Source organism: Giraffa tippelskirchi, chromosome X (genome assembly GCF_054371585.1).
Source record: "Giraffa tippelskirchi isolate mGirTip1 chromosome X, T2T-mGirTip1v1.2.pri, whole genome shotgun sequence".
Classification (NCBI taxonomy): Eukaryota; Metazoa; Chordata; class Mammalia; order Artiodactyla; family Giraffidae; genus Giraffa; species Giraffa tippelskirchi.
Genome location: NC_137289.1, coordinates 20695190 through 20712549, shown reverse-complemented (window position 1 = coordinate 20712549; position 17360 = coordinate 20695190). Strand labels below are relative to the sequence as shown.

Here is a 17360-nt window from a genome sequence, read left to right as displayed (position 1 = left end):
TAAAGGAGGGTTTCAAATAATATTTAGTTCATCTATAAAGATGATTATGGCTTCCCAGGTGGCCCTAGTGGTAAATAATCTGTCTGCCAATGCAGGAGACATAAGACACACAGGTCCATAGGGTTGCCGAGTCGGACACGACTGAAGTGACTTAGCACACACATAAAGATTATTATGGCAGATTAGGATTATTGGGGGGAAAGATTACCCAGTGGGGAGGGCAGCCATGTTTTTTCACACTAGGTCTCCTCATGGCCCTGTTACTGACAAACCATTGAATTTTGTTGATCTAGGCAAGAGGATGGTGATAAGAAAATAAAAAAATCATCCTCTCTAGGTGAGGCTGCCAAGTATTGGGTTTGTTTCTTGTTGCTGTTGTGATTTTCTTTATCCTCTGCCAGGGAAAATGAGTTTCACAGACCTTCCCAACTTCCTGCCTTCATCTCAATGGTTATGAACGGCAAGCCAGGCTGATGTAGCTGCTGGAGCTTAGACTGTGACCGTGAGCAGGAAAGCTAATAGGCCCACATGGTCTCATTAGCACCCCACCCTCACCAACTGAGCTAACCAGACCCAGAGGAGAAAGACACAAAATGGGCTGAGACGATTACACTTTAATTTATCCCCTGGGAATACAGGAGGGCGGATAAAGGGAGAGTGTTGCGATTGGTTACTATCAAAGAAACTACGCACTGTGAAAGACAGCATGTACAAATGCCCTCTGTTTGGTGGCAGAAGTGTAGCATTTTCGTTTCACTTTAAAAAAAAGATTTCACCTTGTGTATTAAACCGAGCTGAGGCAAGGCAGCAAAGCTCCTGCTGTTGTGATTTCTTTTGTTTTACTGTTAAAGGAGCTTTAATCTGTGTGACATACACAGCCTCAGGAAGGGACCTGAATAACTGCTCTACCTTGGACCAGTAATTGCAATCAGGAATGAATCCAGGATCTGAGGGGCCTGCAGTTTAGGTTGTTGGGTAGAGAAGGGGAGCCTTAAGAACAAAGAATATACAAATATTTTTGGCAAGTTTTACAAACACATTGCTAGGCCTCCTCCCAGGGCCTTGGAAGGAGACCATGCAAATAAGGGGCCCAGAGCCTTCCTTCGGGAACCTCAAGGAAAGCCTGGGAACAATCTATAGAACAAGTACATAATGTTAGGTCTCAGTTGCTATATCTAAAAGTAAAATTTTTCTAATTTTTTAGAAAACTTAGTAAAATCTTGATAAAATTTGGGGCTCGTAGCATGGTACCACTTCAAACACTCCTGTGGTATGATCTGATCAACCTCAAGTCAGTGTGGATATTCACATGATAACAGCCATAAATATTAAGAACATATTAATCTTATAACTACATATTGCCTGTCATCTACTGACTTTAATATTTCGCAACAATCACTTTACAAAATACTGAATGTCACTACGTTAAGATGAAAGAGATTAAATGTCACCATTTATTATTTCATGAGTAGGTAAACTGAGAAACTCATTGAAGAATCTTCATTAACATTCACTGTAACTTCCATACTGACCATGAGGCTAGTAATCTAGAAAATTTTAATAATTTTTAACAGAAGAGCCCTGAAAACAGGGAGATAGCATAAATACTTCAGCCAATAGTTTATATGAAATAGAAAATCTATAACTCTGATGTGACTGCGCAAAATGTATAATGTATCGTGGTGAGGAAAGGATATTATCCTTTCATCTTTAACTATGAAATGATTTATCATTTTCAAAAATTAAAAAGTAAATAAATATTTTGCAATTTTACTTCTATTCATTTAAATCTGTCCTAGTCCAAAAGTGCACAGAGTAACATAATATCTTAGAGCTCCTATTTAATTAAAGAAGAAAAACACTTGAAACACTGGAGTCTAAAAATACTGATATTATTAATTAGTATATATCCCTTCCTCCTATCTACTGGAACTTCCTACTTATCCCTGTTTGGTCCTGAAGTGTCACCTCACCTTTATTCCTTACTACATTAATGTCAGATAGACATACAAGCTTGTTTCTGAGAAATGTATGTGGTAAACAGGATTGTAAAAATGATGTAAAAAGGTGGGGAGGGTCTAGACAACATCAGATGATTCTATCTGCGATAAAGAAAAAGGCTGAAGTCCTGTGTTTATAGACTCTGTGGTTTGGAATACTATGACTTGGCCACAGGAATGCAAGCCATGAAAAGCATAGAGCAGACCAGAGGACTTGGCACACTGCTATGGCTGAGCCAATAACCTCTATATAAGTCATCGGGTGCATACACTCAACTGGGTCAAAGTTTACCTTCATGTAAAGAACTGCCTCCATGTGAACCAACCACATTCAAACAGAGAAAGGAAAGGTATTTACTAGATTATACAGAATGTCTGAGTCAAAAATATTTTTATAGCCTATAATATCATATCCACCACACACACACACATACATACATACATATATTACATCTAGCAGTGAGAATCCTTCCTTTGAAATTTCTTTCTGTAGGGAATATTCCAAGTTATGAAAAGATCTGAAATTCCAAACATTATCTGTGCTCGGAAGTTGGAACCTAGTGTGTCTGCTTGCCCTAAAATTCTTCTCCAGTGCTGTTTGTCTCTTAATTATGCCAAGGGGAGTTCTTAATTGTATAATTTTTTTTTTGCTGTGAACATCAGCAGCTCTCTCTCTTAAACTGCACTGAAAAATACTAGGGAGTCGCACCCTTTATGTCACTTACTAAACTTCCTCAATAAAGCTACCAAAAGCTTTCTGAGGTGGAATTTTATACTCGCAAATGTCAATTCAGATCTGTTAGATACAGTGAACAAACTTGCCTGCTACAGCAAGCATTTCACCCAAACTGACTAGGTGTGGCTTTTTTTTTCATTGTTCAGTCACACTGAACAGAATCTGTTCTCTGGCTACATCTAGGTTGTCATTCCCTTTATCTGGGGGCTTGTAATAAGCAAGCCGTACTCAATTTTCCAAACGCAGATGTGCTCTTCCGGTATCCTAGAAACAGATCAAAGTGTGGTTTGTGGGAAGACATAACGTTCAAGGCAGTGATACCAATGGGTCTTAATATGCAGCCAGACAAACAGCAGGACTGGAAATTTAAACATTAGCTTGAATATTTTAGGGAAAAGAATCAGATGATCAGAGCAGGAGGGATGTGCAGTTAGAAGGGATAGACAGTTGTTTAGGGAGAGTAGGTACCAAAGAAACGAAGTAAAATTATACGTTACTTCCATAGTAAAATCAAGATCCATAATAAAGAACATTTCTTTCAAGTCAGACTGGTAAATGTCACTTAAAATTGCTCACACTAGCTCAATGACAACATGCCCACAAGGCAGCTTTCTAGACCACAAAAGAGGATCATATCAACCATCTCGAGGTTAGCTTTTTGTACACATAATAACTACAGAAATTAATCTTTTATCAGTTTATCACATCGTAACAGCTATTGTTAAATAATCTACAAGGTAGAAAAGCAATTTCCAATTGTTCCCTGGGGTCTTCTAAGTAATGTCTCGTGTCTTGTGCTATGCTACAAAATAAATAGTACTCCTGTGAGTCATAACAGTCATATTCTGCAGCCTGAAATTACCCTCATTGAAGAAAAAAGGGAAATGTATTCTATTATAGAAAGCATGGAGAATCAAATTAGAAAGCACAAGAAGCTGAAAAACTCAATGAATCTCTCACTGGACTCCAAAAAAGTCACTCCCTGATCAATAATGCATGAAGGGTTGAGACTTGGCATGGAGATACTCGACGGGAGGCTCAACAGAAGATGAATAGTGTGCCTTCTGTCTTTACCCCTATTTTACCCCAGGCCCTTGGTCTCTGATTCCCTGAAATAGGGCAGTTGATTGATGTCCCTTGACCTTTGAAAAAATATAGGCTCCAGCTGCATAGGAAATGTTGGGCTCAGGTGTGTGATAAAATCTGGCTCTTATTCTTTGCTCAGGCTGAAAATGGGACATCCCACAAGAGGCCAAAAGCAGTAACGCTGGGTAAAAGGCTCTCTTGCTTTATTCCCCATCTACTCACATTTTATGGACTCACCAAACATATTCATTTCTCTGTGGCTTTATTTATACTATTCTCAGTATCTAGCGGAGAAGGCAATGGCACCCCACTCCAGTACTCTTGCCTGGAAAATCCCATGGATGGAGGAGCTGGGTAGGCTACAGCCCATGGGGTCGCTAAGAGTCGGACACGACTGAGCGACTTCACTTTCACTTTTCCCTTTCATGCACTGGAGAAGGAAATGGCAATCCACTCCAGTATTCTTGCCTGGAGAATCCCAGGGACGGCAGAGCCTGGTGGGCTGTCGTCTATGGGGTCGCACAGAGTCGGACACGACTGAAGCGACTTAGCAGCAGCAGCAGCAGTATCTAGAACACTTTCTCTTCCCTATCCCTTCAAAACCAAGAACAAACTGAAATACTTCAGTGTTTGAAAGCTAAGGACAGAGTTTGGAGGAGTTCAACCATATAAAGTATTACTAAAGGTCAAAGAGGAACTCCAGGGAGCTCACTGGTGACATTCTGGGAATGAATTTATCAATGTAGTTAATCAGCACTGAATTCCAAGGCAAGTATTTTTGGCAAACGAGTAGTTTAAACACATGAAATCTATTTATTTTACTTAAAATTTTCTAGACATTCTGGAAAGAGTATCATGGAACAAAATTTTAGTGACGTGTCAATGCCCCTAGGACCCATTTTTTGCATTATTCATAAAAATGTACCAATTAAAGGGTGCCCTATCTACACAGATGTCCTTGAATTCTGAGAAACAACTTTGTAACAAATAGGTTTTGCTGAGAACAGACTGACCTACTCCCACACTTTCCTTGTATCTAAATGTTACATACATCTTTTAGTTTTCAGTGTGTTCATTATATAGTAGTCAACAATGAAATGGGTTACAAATAAAGATAACACAACCCTTTCCAAGTACTAGCCTGATAATGGTTTAAAGGAAGTAGGCCAGCTGGAATTAGAATGAGGCACCATGGAACTAAAAATGAGACCTGGAAGAACTCAGTAGACAGGGACAGTTTTCAATTCAACCTTAAACAGTCTAAGGCCAAACTGCAACTGTATATTTTAAGATATTAAGACAAGATGAATTCTCTGTAGGACACTTAAATCACTTTTTAAGTGATCCATTTAAACTCAATGATCCAAACAAATACTAGACATTGGTCTAGAATGACACCAAAATATTAATTTCACCAAAGGGAAACTCTGTGGCTAGGTTAAGTTAAAACCCCCATCAAACACCTGGCCAGTATCCCTCAAGACTGTTAGGGTCCTGGGAAACAGAGAGACTGAGAAACAATCACAGACCAGAAGAGAGAGCACAGATAGGATTCAAATAAATACACTGACACCCTGGATTGGACACTGTAACAGAAAGGGCACACTAGTGAAAAATCTGGTGAAGTCTGAAGAAAGTCCCGAGTTTAGTTAATAGTAATGTGCAGATGTCAGTTCCTTAGTTTTGACAAATAAACAATGCATATAAGATATAAAAAGTGGGAAAAACCAGGTGATGGGTAATATGATAAGTCTCAGTAGTATCTTTGCAACTTTCCTTTAAATCTAAAATTATTTTAAAGTGAGAAATCTATTTAAAAGTAACAACAGAACTATCAAAAAGCAAGGAAATTTATCTGAATTAATATCCTAAATTAAAAGGTTTCTATGTAGTGATAATCAAACCTCCTCTCTTCCTAAAATGTCCCTGCTCCTTTTATTAGTATTCTTCTATAAATTACATTTTTTGATTTATTAATTTGCTGCATTGGGTCTTAGTTGTGGCATTCAAGATCTTCAGTTGTGGCCTGTAGGATCTAGTTCCCTGAACCAGGGATAGAACCCGGGCCCCCTGCATTGGGAGCGTGAAGTCCTAGCCACTAGAACACGAGGGAAGTCCCTATAAGCTACATTCTTGGTTCCTGCAACCCCGTGTTTAAATCTAACACCTGATTGCTCCCTTCACATGCATAACATCTTTGGAGTGTCAATTAACATACTAGCTCACATCCTCAATCCTTCGGTGACAACTTCCCAAAGTCCTTGCCAGGTTATTCCAGTGTAGATATGCACCCTTAAAAAAGGACATACATATGCAATTTTGAAAAAGCAGAGCTGTGACTTACAACTGATGGCATCTGAGCATTTTGGAACATAAACTGCATCTGCTGAGCGAACATGGCGGCGGCACTCTTTTGTTGAATCAGATTGTTCCGTCCATTAATTTCCAGCTGCGTTTTCAAATGTGGAGGAGGGTGGAGGTACCTGCAGTTCTCTCTGGCACACCGGCCCTAAAAATGAAGGATTTTATGAATTGACATTAATATATTAAAAAATCTGCTGTGGCTAAGAAAATAAGAAAAGTTTATTAATCTCTTAGCATGTGGGATGAACTATTGTAAGTACTTTATGTGAATTAATGTATTCAGTCTTGATACACACCCCCTAAGACTGATACTCTCATCATTTTTATCTTCCAGATGAGATGAAGAGGAGTTGCACAGCTAACAAGTGACAAAACCAGAACTAAAACCTAGTAGTCTGACTCCAGAACTCATTCTTGTAGCCACCTTGCTCTGCTCCACTTTGGTATGCATCAACTTACATTTAAAATATAAAACATCAGGGATAGTTATATAAGCATAACATTACAGATGTAAATAAAAATATCCCAACATGAGACATAAAATCAAATATGATCTAGGATGTGGATCTACATATGTAATCAGGAAAACTGAAGAAAAATGTTAAATACATACACTTAAATGTATCTTGTAACTTTTAGATCCATTATTCTGGACAATTTTGGCTCTAAAGTTCTTTTTCCTGAATCCATATAATGTGAGAAACTTCTTGAAATCCACTGATATTTTGTTAACTGAAGAATAAATCTCTTCTACCTCACAGTTATGCTGTTCTTTAGATTCTAGAGGGAATGGCCCTGGATCATTCGGATAACTGACACCTAAGTATATTTGGGAGTGTCAGGTATTTGGATGGTTTAGAGATGGTTTGAGCACTTCCAGACAGGATCATATGGCAGTCTTGTGGAACCAAACACGCCTTTGGTGTTACCTAAATGCTGATATGGCTGCTAATTATGGTGTTTACTGTGTGGCAGCAAAGGATGTCAGTGACCAGGTATTTATCACATTGTCAAATGTGTTATGTTGTGTTTGTTTAACTCAAGTACTATACAAAGCAGCTAATGATGATCCCATTTGAATTACTAAGCCTGCCATAATCCCTTTAAGATAAGCACAACTGCAAGCCATTCTTTTTCCCACAGTTACTTAGATGCTTTATAGCAGGAGCTCACTGGAGGGAAGGGTGGAAAAAAAAAGGCAACTTTTTTTGTACCCAAGAGGGCAAGTTGCTAGGCCACCTGAATTCCCAGGAGAAAATCAGTTAGTTCATCAAGTGTTTTCAACACATGCTATGCATTTTACGTATTTATGATGCCTGAATGGACTATATTAATCACTCCTTCATATTTAGTTATCTTGTTATTAAAGCACTCCTGTAATTTCACTGGGAACAAGGTGTGGCCCTGAAAATTAGAGAGTTACCTATAATGTTGGGCTTCCCTTGTGGCTCAGCTGGTAAAAAATCTGCCTGCAATGCAGGAGACCTGGGTTTGATCCCTGGGTTTGGAAGATCCCCTGGAGAAGGGAAAGGCTACCCACTCCAGTATTCTGGCCTGGAGAATTCCATGGACTGTATAGTCCACGGGGTCACAAAGAGTCGGATACTGACTGAGTGACTTTCACTTTCTACAATGCAAATAAGAAACGTTGCAAATGCTCTTTTAAATATCAGATCAATGGGATGAGGTGGCTCTTTTACCTCCCCTGGCAGGGAACTGAGTATAACTTAAAACATAGCTTGGTAAATCAAGGTAGCCACTATTATTTTCCATTAGGCTTCTCATTCCGCTTCTCCAATTTGATCAATTTATTTTTAATCAAATTATTTATAAAATCAAACAATATCTTAGTTTCAAAGTACCTTAGAAAAGAAAGCATTTATCGGTAGAGTTGAGGGTGATATGAACCCAGTCCTCCTGAACTCATGAAGGTAGGAACAACCACATAATTTCAGCACATGTAAGGACTATGAGTGAAGTAAAAGTCACTCAGTGTGTCCGCCTCTTTGTGACCCCATGGACTATACAGTCCAGGGAATTCTACAGGCCAGAATACTGGAGTGGGTAGCCTTTCCTTTTGCCACAGGATCTTCCCAACCCAGGGATCAAACCCAGGTCTCTCATATTGCAGGCGGATTCTTTACCAGCTGAGCCACAAGGGAAACCCCAAGGAAATCCTTATATGCACTAAAACTGGCGGTAATGGAAGTCCCCCCCCCCATTAACATGTCCCCCTAAGAGAAAATATTAATTCTCCTTACATCTACTGCAAGGCAAAGATAATCACAACGATTTCAGTCCCTAGATTCTTTACCCAGCATAACTGGGATTATCTGGGCCAAAATTAACAGCTCAGGGGAACTGGCGGCACTTAGAGCCTTCCGCAGCCAAGCACGGCAGTTTTATACTTCCAGGGTTTGTCTTTCTCCTCCTGTTTCCCCAAGGTAGAGTCCTAAATCTTCTGCTCTCCTCTTTAATCTCTTTCCCCTGGAGAAATGAAGTCAGGGTAAAGTTTCATCTCTCACTGCAATTGCTCAGATCTTAAATCTCGATCTCTATCTCTGACCTCTCTTCTGAATTTCAGGCCTTTTTTAAAAGCACTAACTGCAGTTGCATTTAGAAATCCTGCCCCCTAACCAGGTCTAAATAACTTATTCCTGACCTTCCTTCTCCTTAGACTACCCTTCGTCTTCCTGCCTACTAGCATTTAGGACTATTGCTCCAGTTCCCAGGCTTTGGGATAGCTGCATAGCAGCACTGAAAAAAGAAACCAGGCTCTTGCTGAGCAGGACTGCCTTAGGATCGCAAACCCACCTTGATAGTTTTCCCTGACCAGTGGCAAACACAACCGTAACCATTTAAATAGGACACAATCTGTAACCCACCCCCAATTAGATGAGGACTGTCTCTTATACTCAGGAATTCAAAACAATAGATCATTTTTTTAAAGGAAAAAGAATACATTAAGTTTTTGCCATTTGTTAACAGTTTAGAGTTTTAACATCAATTACATTGAATGTAATCAGAGGGGAGAGGAGGGCGGGAGAGAACATGCTGTATTTGGCTCATTTCCTGCCAATGTACAGATATAGGATTGCTACCTGCCTCTGTGCTTTTACATTATTGTCCTTTACAAATAATAAGTTTTCTTAAGCTTTTTCTTGGGAAACTAATGACATTTTTACAAAGCAAACACAGTACACAGAAATAGGAAAAAAAAAGAATTACACTTTAAAAATCACATCAAGCTAGGTTATAAAACTAAAGTATGGAATATGAGGCAGCCTAAGATTTTAAAAAAACTTACTCATCTTAGTTATGAGATTGTACTTGATTTATAAAGCATTCTTTTTTGAATGACAGAATCCATAATTTAATTCTATAACAATGCAAATGCACAGCACTACCTTACCAGAGATTGCTGCTTATGTTAAAGAACACTTATAAAAGAGAAAAAAAAAAAACCCTGCATTTTCAATCGAAACAATAGATGAGACCAAATAATTTAATATCAATGTTATCTGTGGAATACAATATTTCAAAAGAAAGCCAAGCCCCTTAAATTTTTTCAAAACAACTTTAGGACTCGGGGTAATATATTTATATGCACAACACTTGGTAGCAATAAATCTCCTCTGTATTCATTCTTCAAGACGCCCAAACTTAATTATAGGGCAAAATACTTTTATTGGAGTTGGGGAGGGGGTGGCAAACTTTGTTCTTGACATTTGCTAACATTTGCTTTTAGTCCCTGTAGGGGATTAAGGATTTCATAAGCACGTATGGATGAGATGGGGTGGAGGCAAAGGATGGATTTGCCCAGCACAGTATGTAATAACTTATTGTTTTTCTGTCCTGTGGAAAACCAGTGACTATGAAGTTTTCCAGAGGCCAGCTAAGCACTGTGAATGGGCCACAAGACTTTATCACACCAGGTCCGTAAGAGCCCAGAAGCTATCTTGGCAGAAAAATATCACCTGTTGGGTTTCCCAAGCCAAGTCAGTGGTGTCCAAGCCCTCCTTCTAGACCCACAGGTTCAAGAGTCGCCATGTGCTCAGTGCAGACTCACAAAATTAAAGAAATTAGAGTGCAAGCTTCTTTAGGCTTGCCTCAATTTCACGCCTTTTCCATTTCCTTTGGCCTTAAAAACAAATCATTCTCATCAGATCTTTCACTGTGATACTGAGTCAAGAAAATAGCAAAGTGATTTGATAAGAAAGTGATTCTCTGCTGAAATAAGTGTTACTATATCTATGCATCTCCTTGCTCCCCTATTCTATCTACTCTCTTTGAAAAAAGCACCCAAAAAAGCAGCAGGGGGAGAAAATGACCAATGAAATTTCTGAAATACATCAAAAAGTTGATGACAGACAAAGGAAAAAGTTGCAGAGCATTCATAAAACCTCCAAAATTCAATCTATTTCCTTTTCCTTACCTTCAGGCTTTTCACAGTACAAAGCCTTCGACTGAAAGAGAAAAATAGCATTGTAGAGATTCAAATCCCACCTAAGTCTTGGGAGTTTTGAGAATGAGTCTGTCAGAGACAAGACTTCCCAGGCACTTGGTGGTAGAAAACTCCTGTGAAATGTACTTTTTTATGTTCATGAGACCAAGCTCTACCATCCATCAGAATAAGAAAAGGACCCCAGGAAGCTGAAAATTACCCTTTGTCAGTCACCAGTATCTTAACAGGAACAGCTGTTTACAGAATGACTTGCTTCTTCAAATACATTAGGAATTATGGGAGGGGGGGAACCTCTCAAATACAATAATAACTGGATTACCTTTTCAAAGACATCTCATTGTTCTGCTACACTACCAAGAGTTAAATGTTAAATAAAGCCAACAAAGGTGATTTTATTTCTTTAAGAAAATTATTTCATTTTAATGATCATGTATTAAATGAAAAAACCTCTTGATTATACTACCTCACTAAAACATACTTACATGCATGGACATGGCTTCTCAGAGGAAGTAACAGTGATTTTAGAATAACCCATGATCCGTACTAGGTTGCCTGGTTCCTACAACCATCACGGACCTTTTAAAGGCTAGGAACAATCTGAAACAGCTAAAAGGCAACATCAACATAAACTGAGTATCAGCCAGATATCAACACACTAATGGCAATTTCCCACTTTCTCTTAAGAGTTGTTTTTATAAAAAATGTGTATCCTTCAGAATTGTACCATTTATGAATACTGAGATATATGCACAAAAAGCATCCTTAAAATCTTGCATACAACTCAATTTAAACTTGGGATACAGACAAAAAAATCTTTCTTTAAAAAGCCTTTAATAAACCACTTCCTGAGTATACTGAAGGCAAAATTAATGAGGCTGACCGTCCCTCCACCATGGAGAGGGCAGGCAAGTACTCCCCCCACCGAAGCCAGCACTGCATCTCTGCTGAACTCTTTTTTTTTTTATGTTATTGAAGTCTAGTTGATTTACAATGTTGTGTTAATTTCTGCTGTACAGCAAAGTGATTCAAGTTATATATATATGTATATATTCTTTTTCATATTCTTTTCCATGATGGTTTATCACAGGATATTGAATATAGTTCTCTGAGCTATACAGTAGGACCTTGTTGTTTATCCATTCTCTGTATAATATTTTGCATCTGCTCATCCCAAACTCATGAACTCTGCTTTCTTGACATCCCATATACATATATAGAGGGCAATGACTTTGGTGCAAACCAGAGACCAAGTCTGAATAAGTAAGAAGCTGGGAGGAGAGCAGAAGAATTTTCTTGCCTATCTGCCTCAAGAAAGCTTTCAAATGATGACCTCCAAAAGATGAAGGGAGGAGGAGCTCAACAATCACACTGTTGTTCTCTGCAACAGCCCATGAGATAACCTGATTACCAGAACTGAAACATGTAGGGCTGAACCGGATTTTAAGGAACATCTCCTGCACCTTTATCTTACAGAGAAAGTGAAGGCCAAATTGATGATGTGGCTTGTCCTAATTAACAAGCAGCTCAGTAAGGACAGAAGCCAAGTTTCCAGACTCTCACTACCCAATATGGATTTTCAGTTCAAATGACTCTTTCTCTATAAAGATTTTCCTGAAACCATGTTCCCACCCCCCACTCCCCCACTCCCTTTTATCTCTCCCTCGTTTGTGCTTCCAGCTGCATCTTGTACTCAGTTTTATCATAGCACTTATCACTGTGTACATTGATAAATTGTTTGCATGCCTATCTCCCTATTCGACTTTGAGTTTGTTTAAAGGCAAGACTGTATCTTCCTCATCTTTGAACCTCCAGGGCTGTTTCTGTGCCTGGTGAATAGTGACTACTCTATAAAAGTTTGCCGAGTGGATAAACTTTGTGGGAATAATTTTATAGGGTATCACACTAAGCCTGCCTTAGAAGCCTAATTGCTTCTCTTGCTATTTCCTTCCCTGAGTTCTTTCTTCTTCCTCCAAGAAGAAAACAATAGCCAACACATGACTGAGGCTGTTCCTGGTTTTCTGATTCAAGTGAACCGTTATTTTATTCAGGTATAGCAAATAGCTCATTTGTTACTGTTTATTTTTTTAAATGAATATATACTCTGACATGTATGTGACCATCATGGCTGAAAATTCCTGGTCATTCAGTATACACTGAATCAGAAATGTTATGAACCCAGGGCACGCAGACACAAACCCTGGTATAATTCCCAGTGGTCTGTGGTCACAAGAACCCCCCAGGATATAGAGCCCCTACAAAACTGAATTAAGGAACCTGCAGCAGATTCATATTTAATCAGCACCTGGGCCTGCCCAAGGGGAGCACTGCTTTTCGAGGGTCAGTTTAGAATAAAGTGCCTCCTCCAACTGCTCCATCCCCACTCTTCATTTCTCTAACCAGCTGCAAGTCAAATTCCCTGAAGCTACTTAGACAAAGGTAGAATATAAGGCTTTAGGATAATCACATCGGGTGAGGCCTTCCTGTGCATTTCTACTGACCTCTTACAACAAAAATGTTTCTGCTGTGCTTAAGACCCATATTCAGCTGCATTCACATTAAACATTGATTCTCAAATAATCATGAGCTTGAACTTTTTCTGAAGAACAAATAACACCAAAAATCATAGTTGCTGTTCATAGTGAAACCAAGCCTGCCTACCCAATACCCCAGGTCTGCTCCCTGCCCACTTCCCAATTTTCTCCCCTGTGGTCTAATACCTTCAGTTGCTTGAGAAAAATTTGATATCTGTTCAATATGTTCCTCAGGAATGTATCATCTCTGTTTACAAAACAGACAACCAGAATCAAATTAAAACCCCCAAACAACTGAAGCACACTGGTACCGAGTTACCAAAAGTCAGAGGCGTTTCTGATGCTAAGTATTCATGGAAGCTGTCTTTAAAGTAGTTGACGGCTGCCAACATAAAATGTCATTAAAACACAGAAAAAGAGGAAAGAATAAAAAGAATGACATTGAATTTGTTACTCCAGGAAATAAAATACACAGAAAATCGTGCAACTTCAAGAAGCTACTTATTACATAGGCTTCCTTAGGAAGCAACATAAGGGAGTGTCTCCCTCCACCCTTAGACAGTCAAATCTCTGGCTCCCAGCATTGCCTCGGCTTCCTTTTCTGGACACCCATCCAGTCACTACAGCGACTTAGAACCATGACAGAAAGGACACTGGCTGTTTGCACCCTTTCTTCCCGGCTAGAGCTTCCATCTGGGCTCACATCTAGGGTTGCCAGATTTATCAAATGAAAACACAGGACTCCCAATCAAATTTGAATTTCCCATAAACAAGGACTCATTTTTTTTTTTTTTTTAGGATAAGTACGCCCCATATGAAATATTATCTGGCAACCCTCTCCCTATCTATTCGTCCACCCCAGTGAGTTAAGCTAAATAAAGTCAAATCCTCAAAAACCCATTTACCTCCCTTTACCTTAAGGTCACAAGCAGCCCCCTCCAGTGGAAACAGCCCAGGCTCTACTAGGCCTTCAGTTCCCCCAGAGCAAAGCAGAAGGCCCTCTCAGTCCCAGCTTACCTGACCAGCTGCAAGGAATTTAAGGAAGTTGACTGTTGGAGAAAGCAATTTTTTACTCCCTGGCTCCTCCCACCAAAAGCTTCACACGGCTCCCTACCCAGTCAGCCACTCCACTTTCCCTACCACTGTGGCGCAACAACTGTGTATTCAAATGACTTTGATGCCTGCCTGCCAGAACTCCTCCTTTAGACTAGGATGGGGGGAGGGTGTGGTGAGTGACCACTGTGCCGATCTCCTGACTCTTTAAGTCTATATAAATTTTCTTGAACATATGAATTATTACAGGAAGAGGAGGCTTTTATGTTTTAAAGTTGTTTTTTTTTTTTTTAGCAGGGGGAGGGAGAGGAGAGCAGATTAACTTTCATTTCTTCAGTCCTGTCGGTGGCATACTCAGATTCAAGCAAAAGTCATCCAGTGAAGCCCAGGAAAACATCTGCTTAAGCATCATGTTTCTACAAGCACACATATGATGGATGCAGATACATATTCACAACATGCAAAAAATGGCATGAATAGCCATTATTTGCATAGATGTCTTTTACAGTCAAGCCTTGATTACTCATATTAAAACAGAGGCAGATATAGAGGAGCATGGTTAATTCTAATGAACAAAATAATATATTCAGGAAAAATGGCGATTCATAACAGCCCCGCATGACAGACTAGGTATAACACAAAAGTGGCAGTGGTGAAGGTTCAGGAATCAGTTATGAGACACAGTTCTGGGATTATCAAAGAGTCAGAATTAGTAAGATCAGAGAGAAGGAAATTGTACTTCACTGGGGAAGCTTATGTGTTTATAGACAACATGTCGTAAAAACATTAAACGGTAAAGCTGGAAAGGCTCTTAGAGATCAGTCTGTGTAATATTCCTAAGAGAGGAGCCTCAGAAACTGAGCTTCCTGGTGAAATACTTCTTGTAAGGAATGGCACACTCTGTTCCCCTCTTGGAGATGAACAGTCGACCAGAGCAGAGTAAAGGTTCCCTCTCACATGTTCTAAATAAAGAAATCGGCCGGTTTTTAACTAAGAAACACAGTTCAGTCGCAGAAACCATTCCCTCATTTTTTTTTTCATAAGATATCCTGTAACATATCTCATTAGAGAATCCTTATGAAAATACTAATTTAATTCAAAGCAAGCCCCATGGCATACAGTGAACTCCAAGGAACTGGATGGCCGTTATAATGACATTGAACATTTCTGTCCATACTTGATCTCCACACAGCTAACAAGATGGAGATTTTTCCTATGATGGCTACAAAGATCCCACAATCAGCTTCCCAGCACCCCTGGCCAAAGTTGTAAGTTTTGCCAGAGCTTTCCAAATGGCTGCTGCGGTTTCTTCTTTTGTTTGAATGCTTCACTCAGGCAACTTTGGAAATCACAACTTCAAGCCTTCTCTGTCTAACTGGCTTTGCTACACTGTGACTTCTAACCCTTGAAACCATGCCAGTTACCTTAGGTTTTCCATGACTTAAGGGTCTCTAGTGAGTTCTAACAGCACTAAAACTTGGGAAGTAAGAAGGTATTTGGCAATCCCTTCAATTCCTAAGGGTCTTAGTTGTGCACTAAACTTAAACCTTGCGGTTTCCACTTGGCAAAATTAAATTTCCTGTCTCGAAGTAAAAAAGAAAGTTTCAAAGAAGAATTAAATGTAGACAACTATCTTGCAAACTGAAGGGGAGTAAAAGGTGAGAAAGGCGCTGATTATTGTTTAGACTTAAACAATTTATCTTTGCAGAACTCAGTATGCTGCTAAGAATAAATTAAATAATTACATCTCTAGAGCCAGCCACTACCTCTCCACCCAGAGGTTATATAAAGGACAAATATAGTTATTGATTTACCTCTGTATTTTTGAAATTAGAGGTACAGAGATGAAAATCAGTCCCCCTCTCTACTCTTTTTTTCCCTAAACATAAGCTTTCTTTCAGATAAAGAAATTTAAAAGCATACCAAATGGCTGTTTACAGGGGTCTTGCTAAATTCTTAAGTAGAAATATTTTGAACACCAAATAGAGCCAAATGTATGCAGTTTAAAATAAGCATTTTTCTCACTCTCCTACCCAACTACCTAATTAGTACCAAATATGAAGCTTCCAAGCAGAAAGGTTTACCTGGTGACACGGACTGCCATGAGAATACTTTGAGGCATGGACTAACTCTACGTTTTGTTAATGATAATATATTTTTATCACCAAAAGCCCTGCTGAAATGTCCCTTTACACTAACTTGTTATTAAAACTGTAGGCATTTAAGAGTAACAGATAATCTCCAAAGAAAGCTCCAAATGCCAAATGCAGTGTGTATTTAAATGGCTTTTCTTTGCCAAGTGATTCTTTATTAGGCCAAGTTGCTGTTTTTGTTCTGACATAAAAATAAGCAATTTATTGATACAAATTCTTTCTCTTTAAAAATAAAGATCTATTCTGCCTGGCCTGAATGTCTACCAAATATACTGTTTCATCCAAAATGTATTTCAGAGATGTGAACAGAATTAGAAAAGTTCTCGATGAAACTACTGAGACTACTTTTTTAAAAGAAATGTTTTAAAATGATCTTCTCTCAGTCTCACTTAGTAAATATGGCAACCTTGTTAAACTCACCTTCTGCTTTCAGTGAGCAGTTAATATTTGATGATGATGAAACTGTTCCTGGTATTTAAAGAACTAAACAAGGCCATCCACAAACAATGTAACTAGAAATGGGCTTGTTTAAAGAAGATAAAATGATAAGTGGAAGTTTTATGTTTTCAAATAAATCAATCCCTCAACCATAAAAGTCTCATAGCTTTACAGAGAAGAAGTTGAAATAAGACCTCTGCCAGAGAAAGCCTATCTCCACATCTAAAACAAAGTGAAGCAAAGGACAGCGAAAGTTAATTAGTTTTTAAAAATCTATTAATTGTACTCCACAAGTCAGTTTAAGCAGTTAGAACAAGAATTATGGGGAGAACAGAACACTTGTAAGGATGCAGTGTTTCTTAAAAACCTAAACCCTCTAGAGCACAACAAGTTTTCTGAGCTCTAGTCACTGCCTTTTAATTAGCAGAATCCTTATTCTGGTGAGGGAAAAATTAAATCTACTCTAGCTTCATTGTGCCTTTCCTGAAAATCAGAATAAAATTAGAAACCTTCAGAAAACGTGTCTTGCCGAAA

At 38.9% G+C, this 17360-nt stretch overlaps 1 protein-coding gene across 13 annotated transcripts in view; it reads right to left on the bottom strand.

Annotated features, from left to right (window-relative positions):
- The window catches only part of MBNL3 (muscleblind like splicing regulator 3), a 102262-nt gene that overhangs the window by 27608 nt on the left and 57294 nt on the right, over positions 1-17360 (bottom strand). For 9 of the 13 annotated variants that reach the window (XM_081567217.1, XM_081567213.1, XM_081567219.1 and 6 more), the window contains one exon: positions 6167-6331. In XM_081567217.1, coding sequence (XP_081423343.1) covers positions 6167-6331 — 165 coding nt within the window. Of the gene's footprint in view, positions 1-6166; positions 6332-14097; positions 14332-17360 lie in introns of those variants that run through there. The other 4 variants (XM_081567223.1, XM_081567226.1, XM_081567224.1 and 1 more) reach the window with 2 other exon arrangements.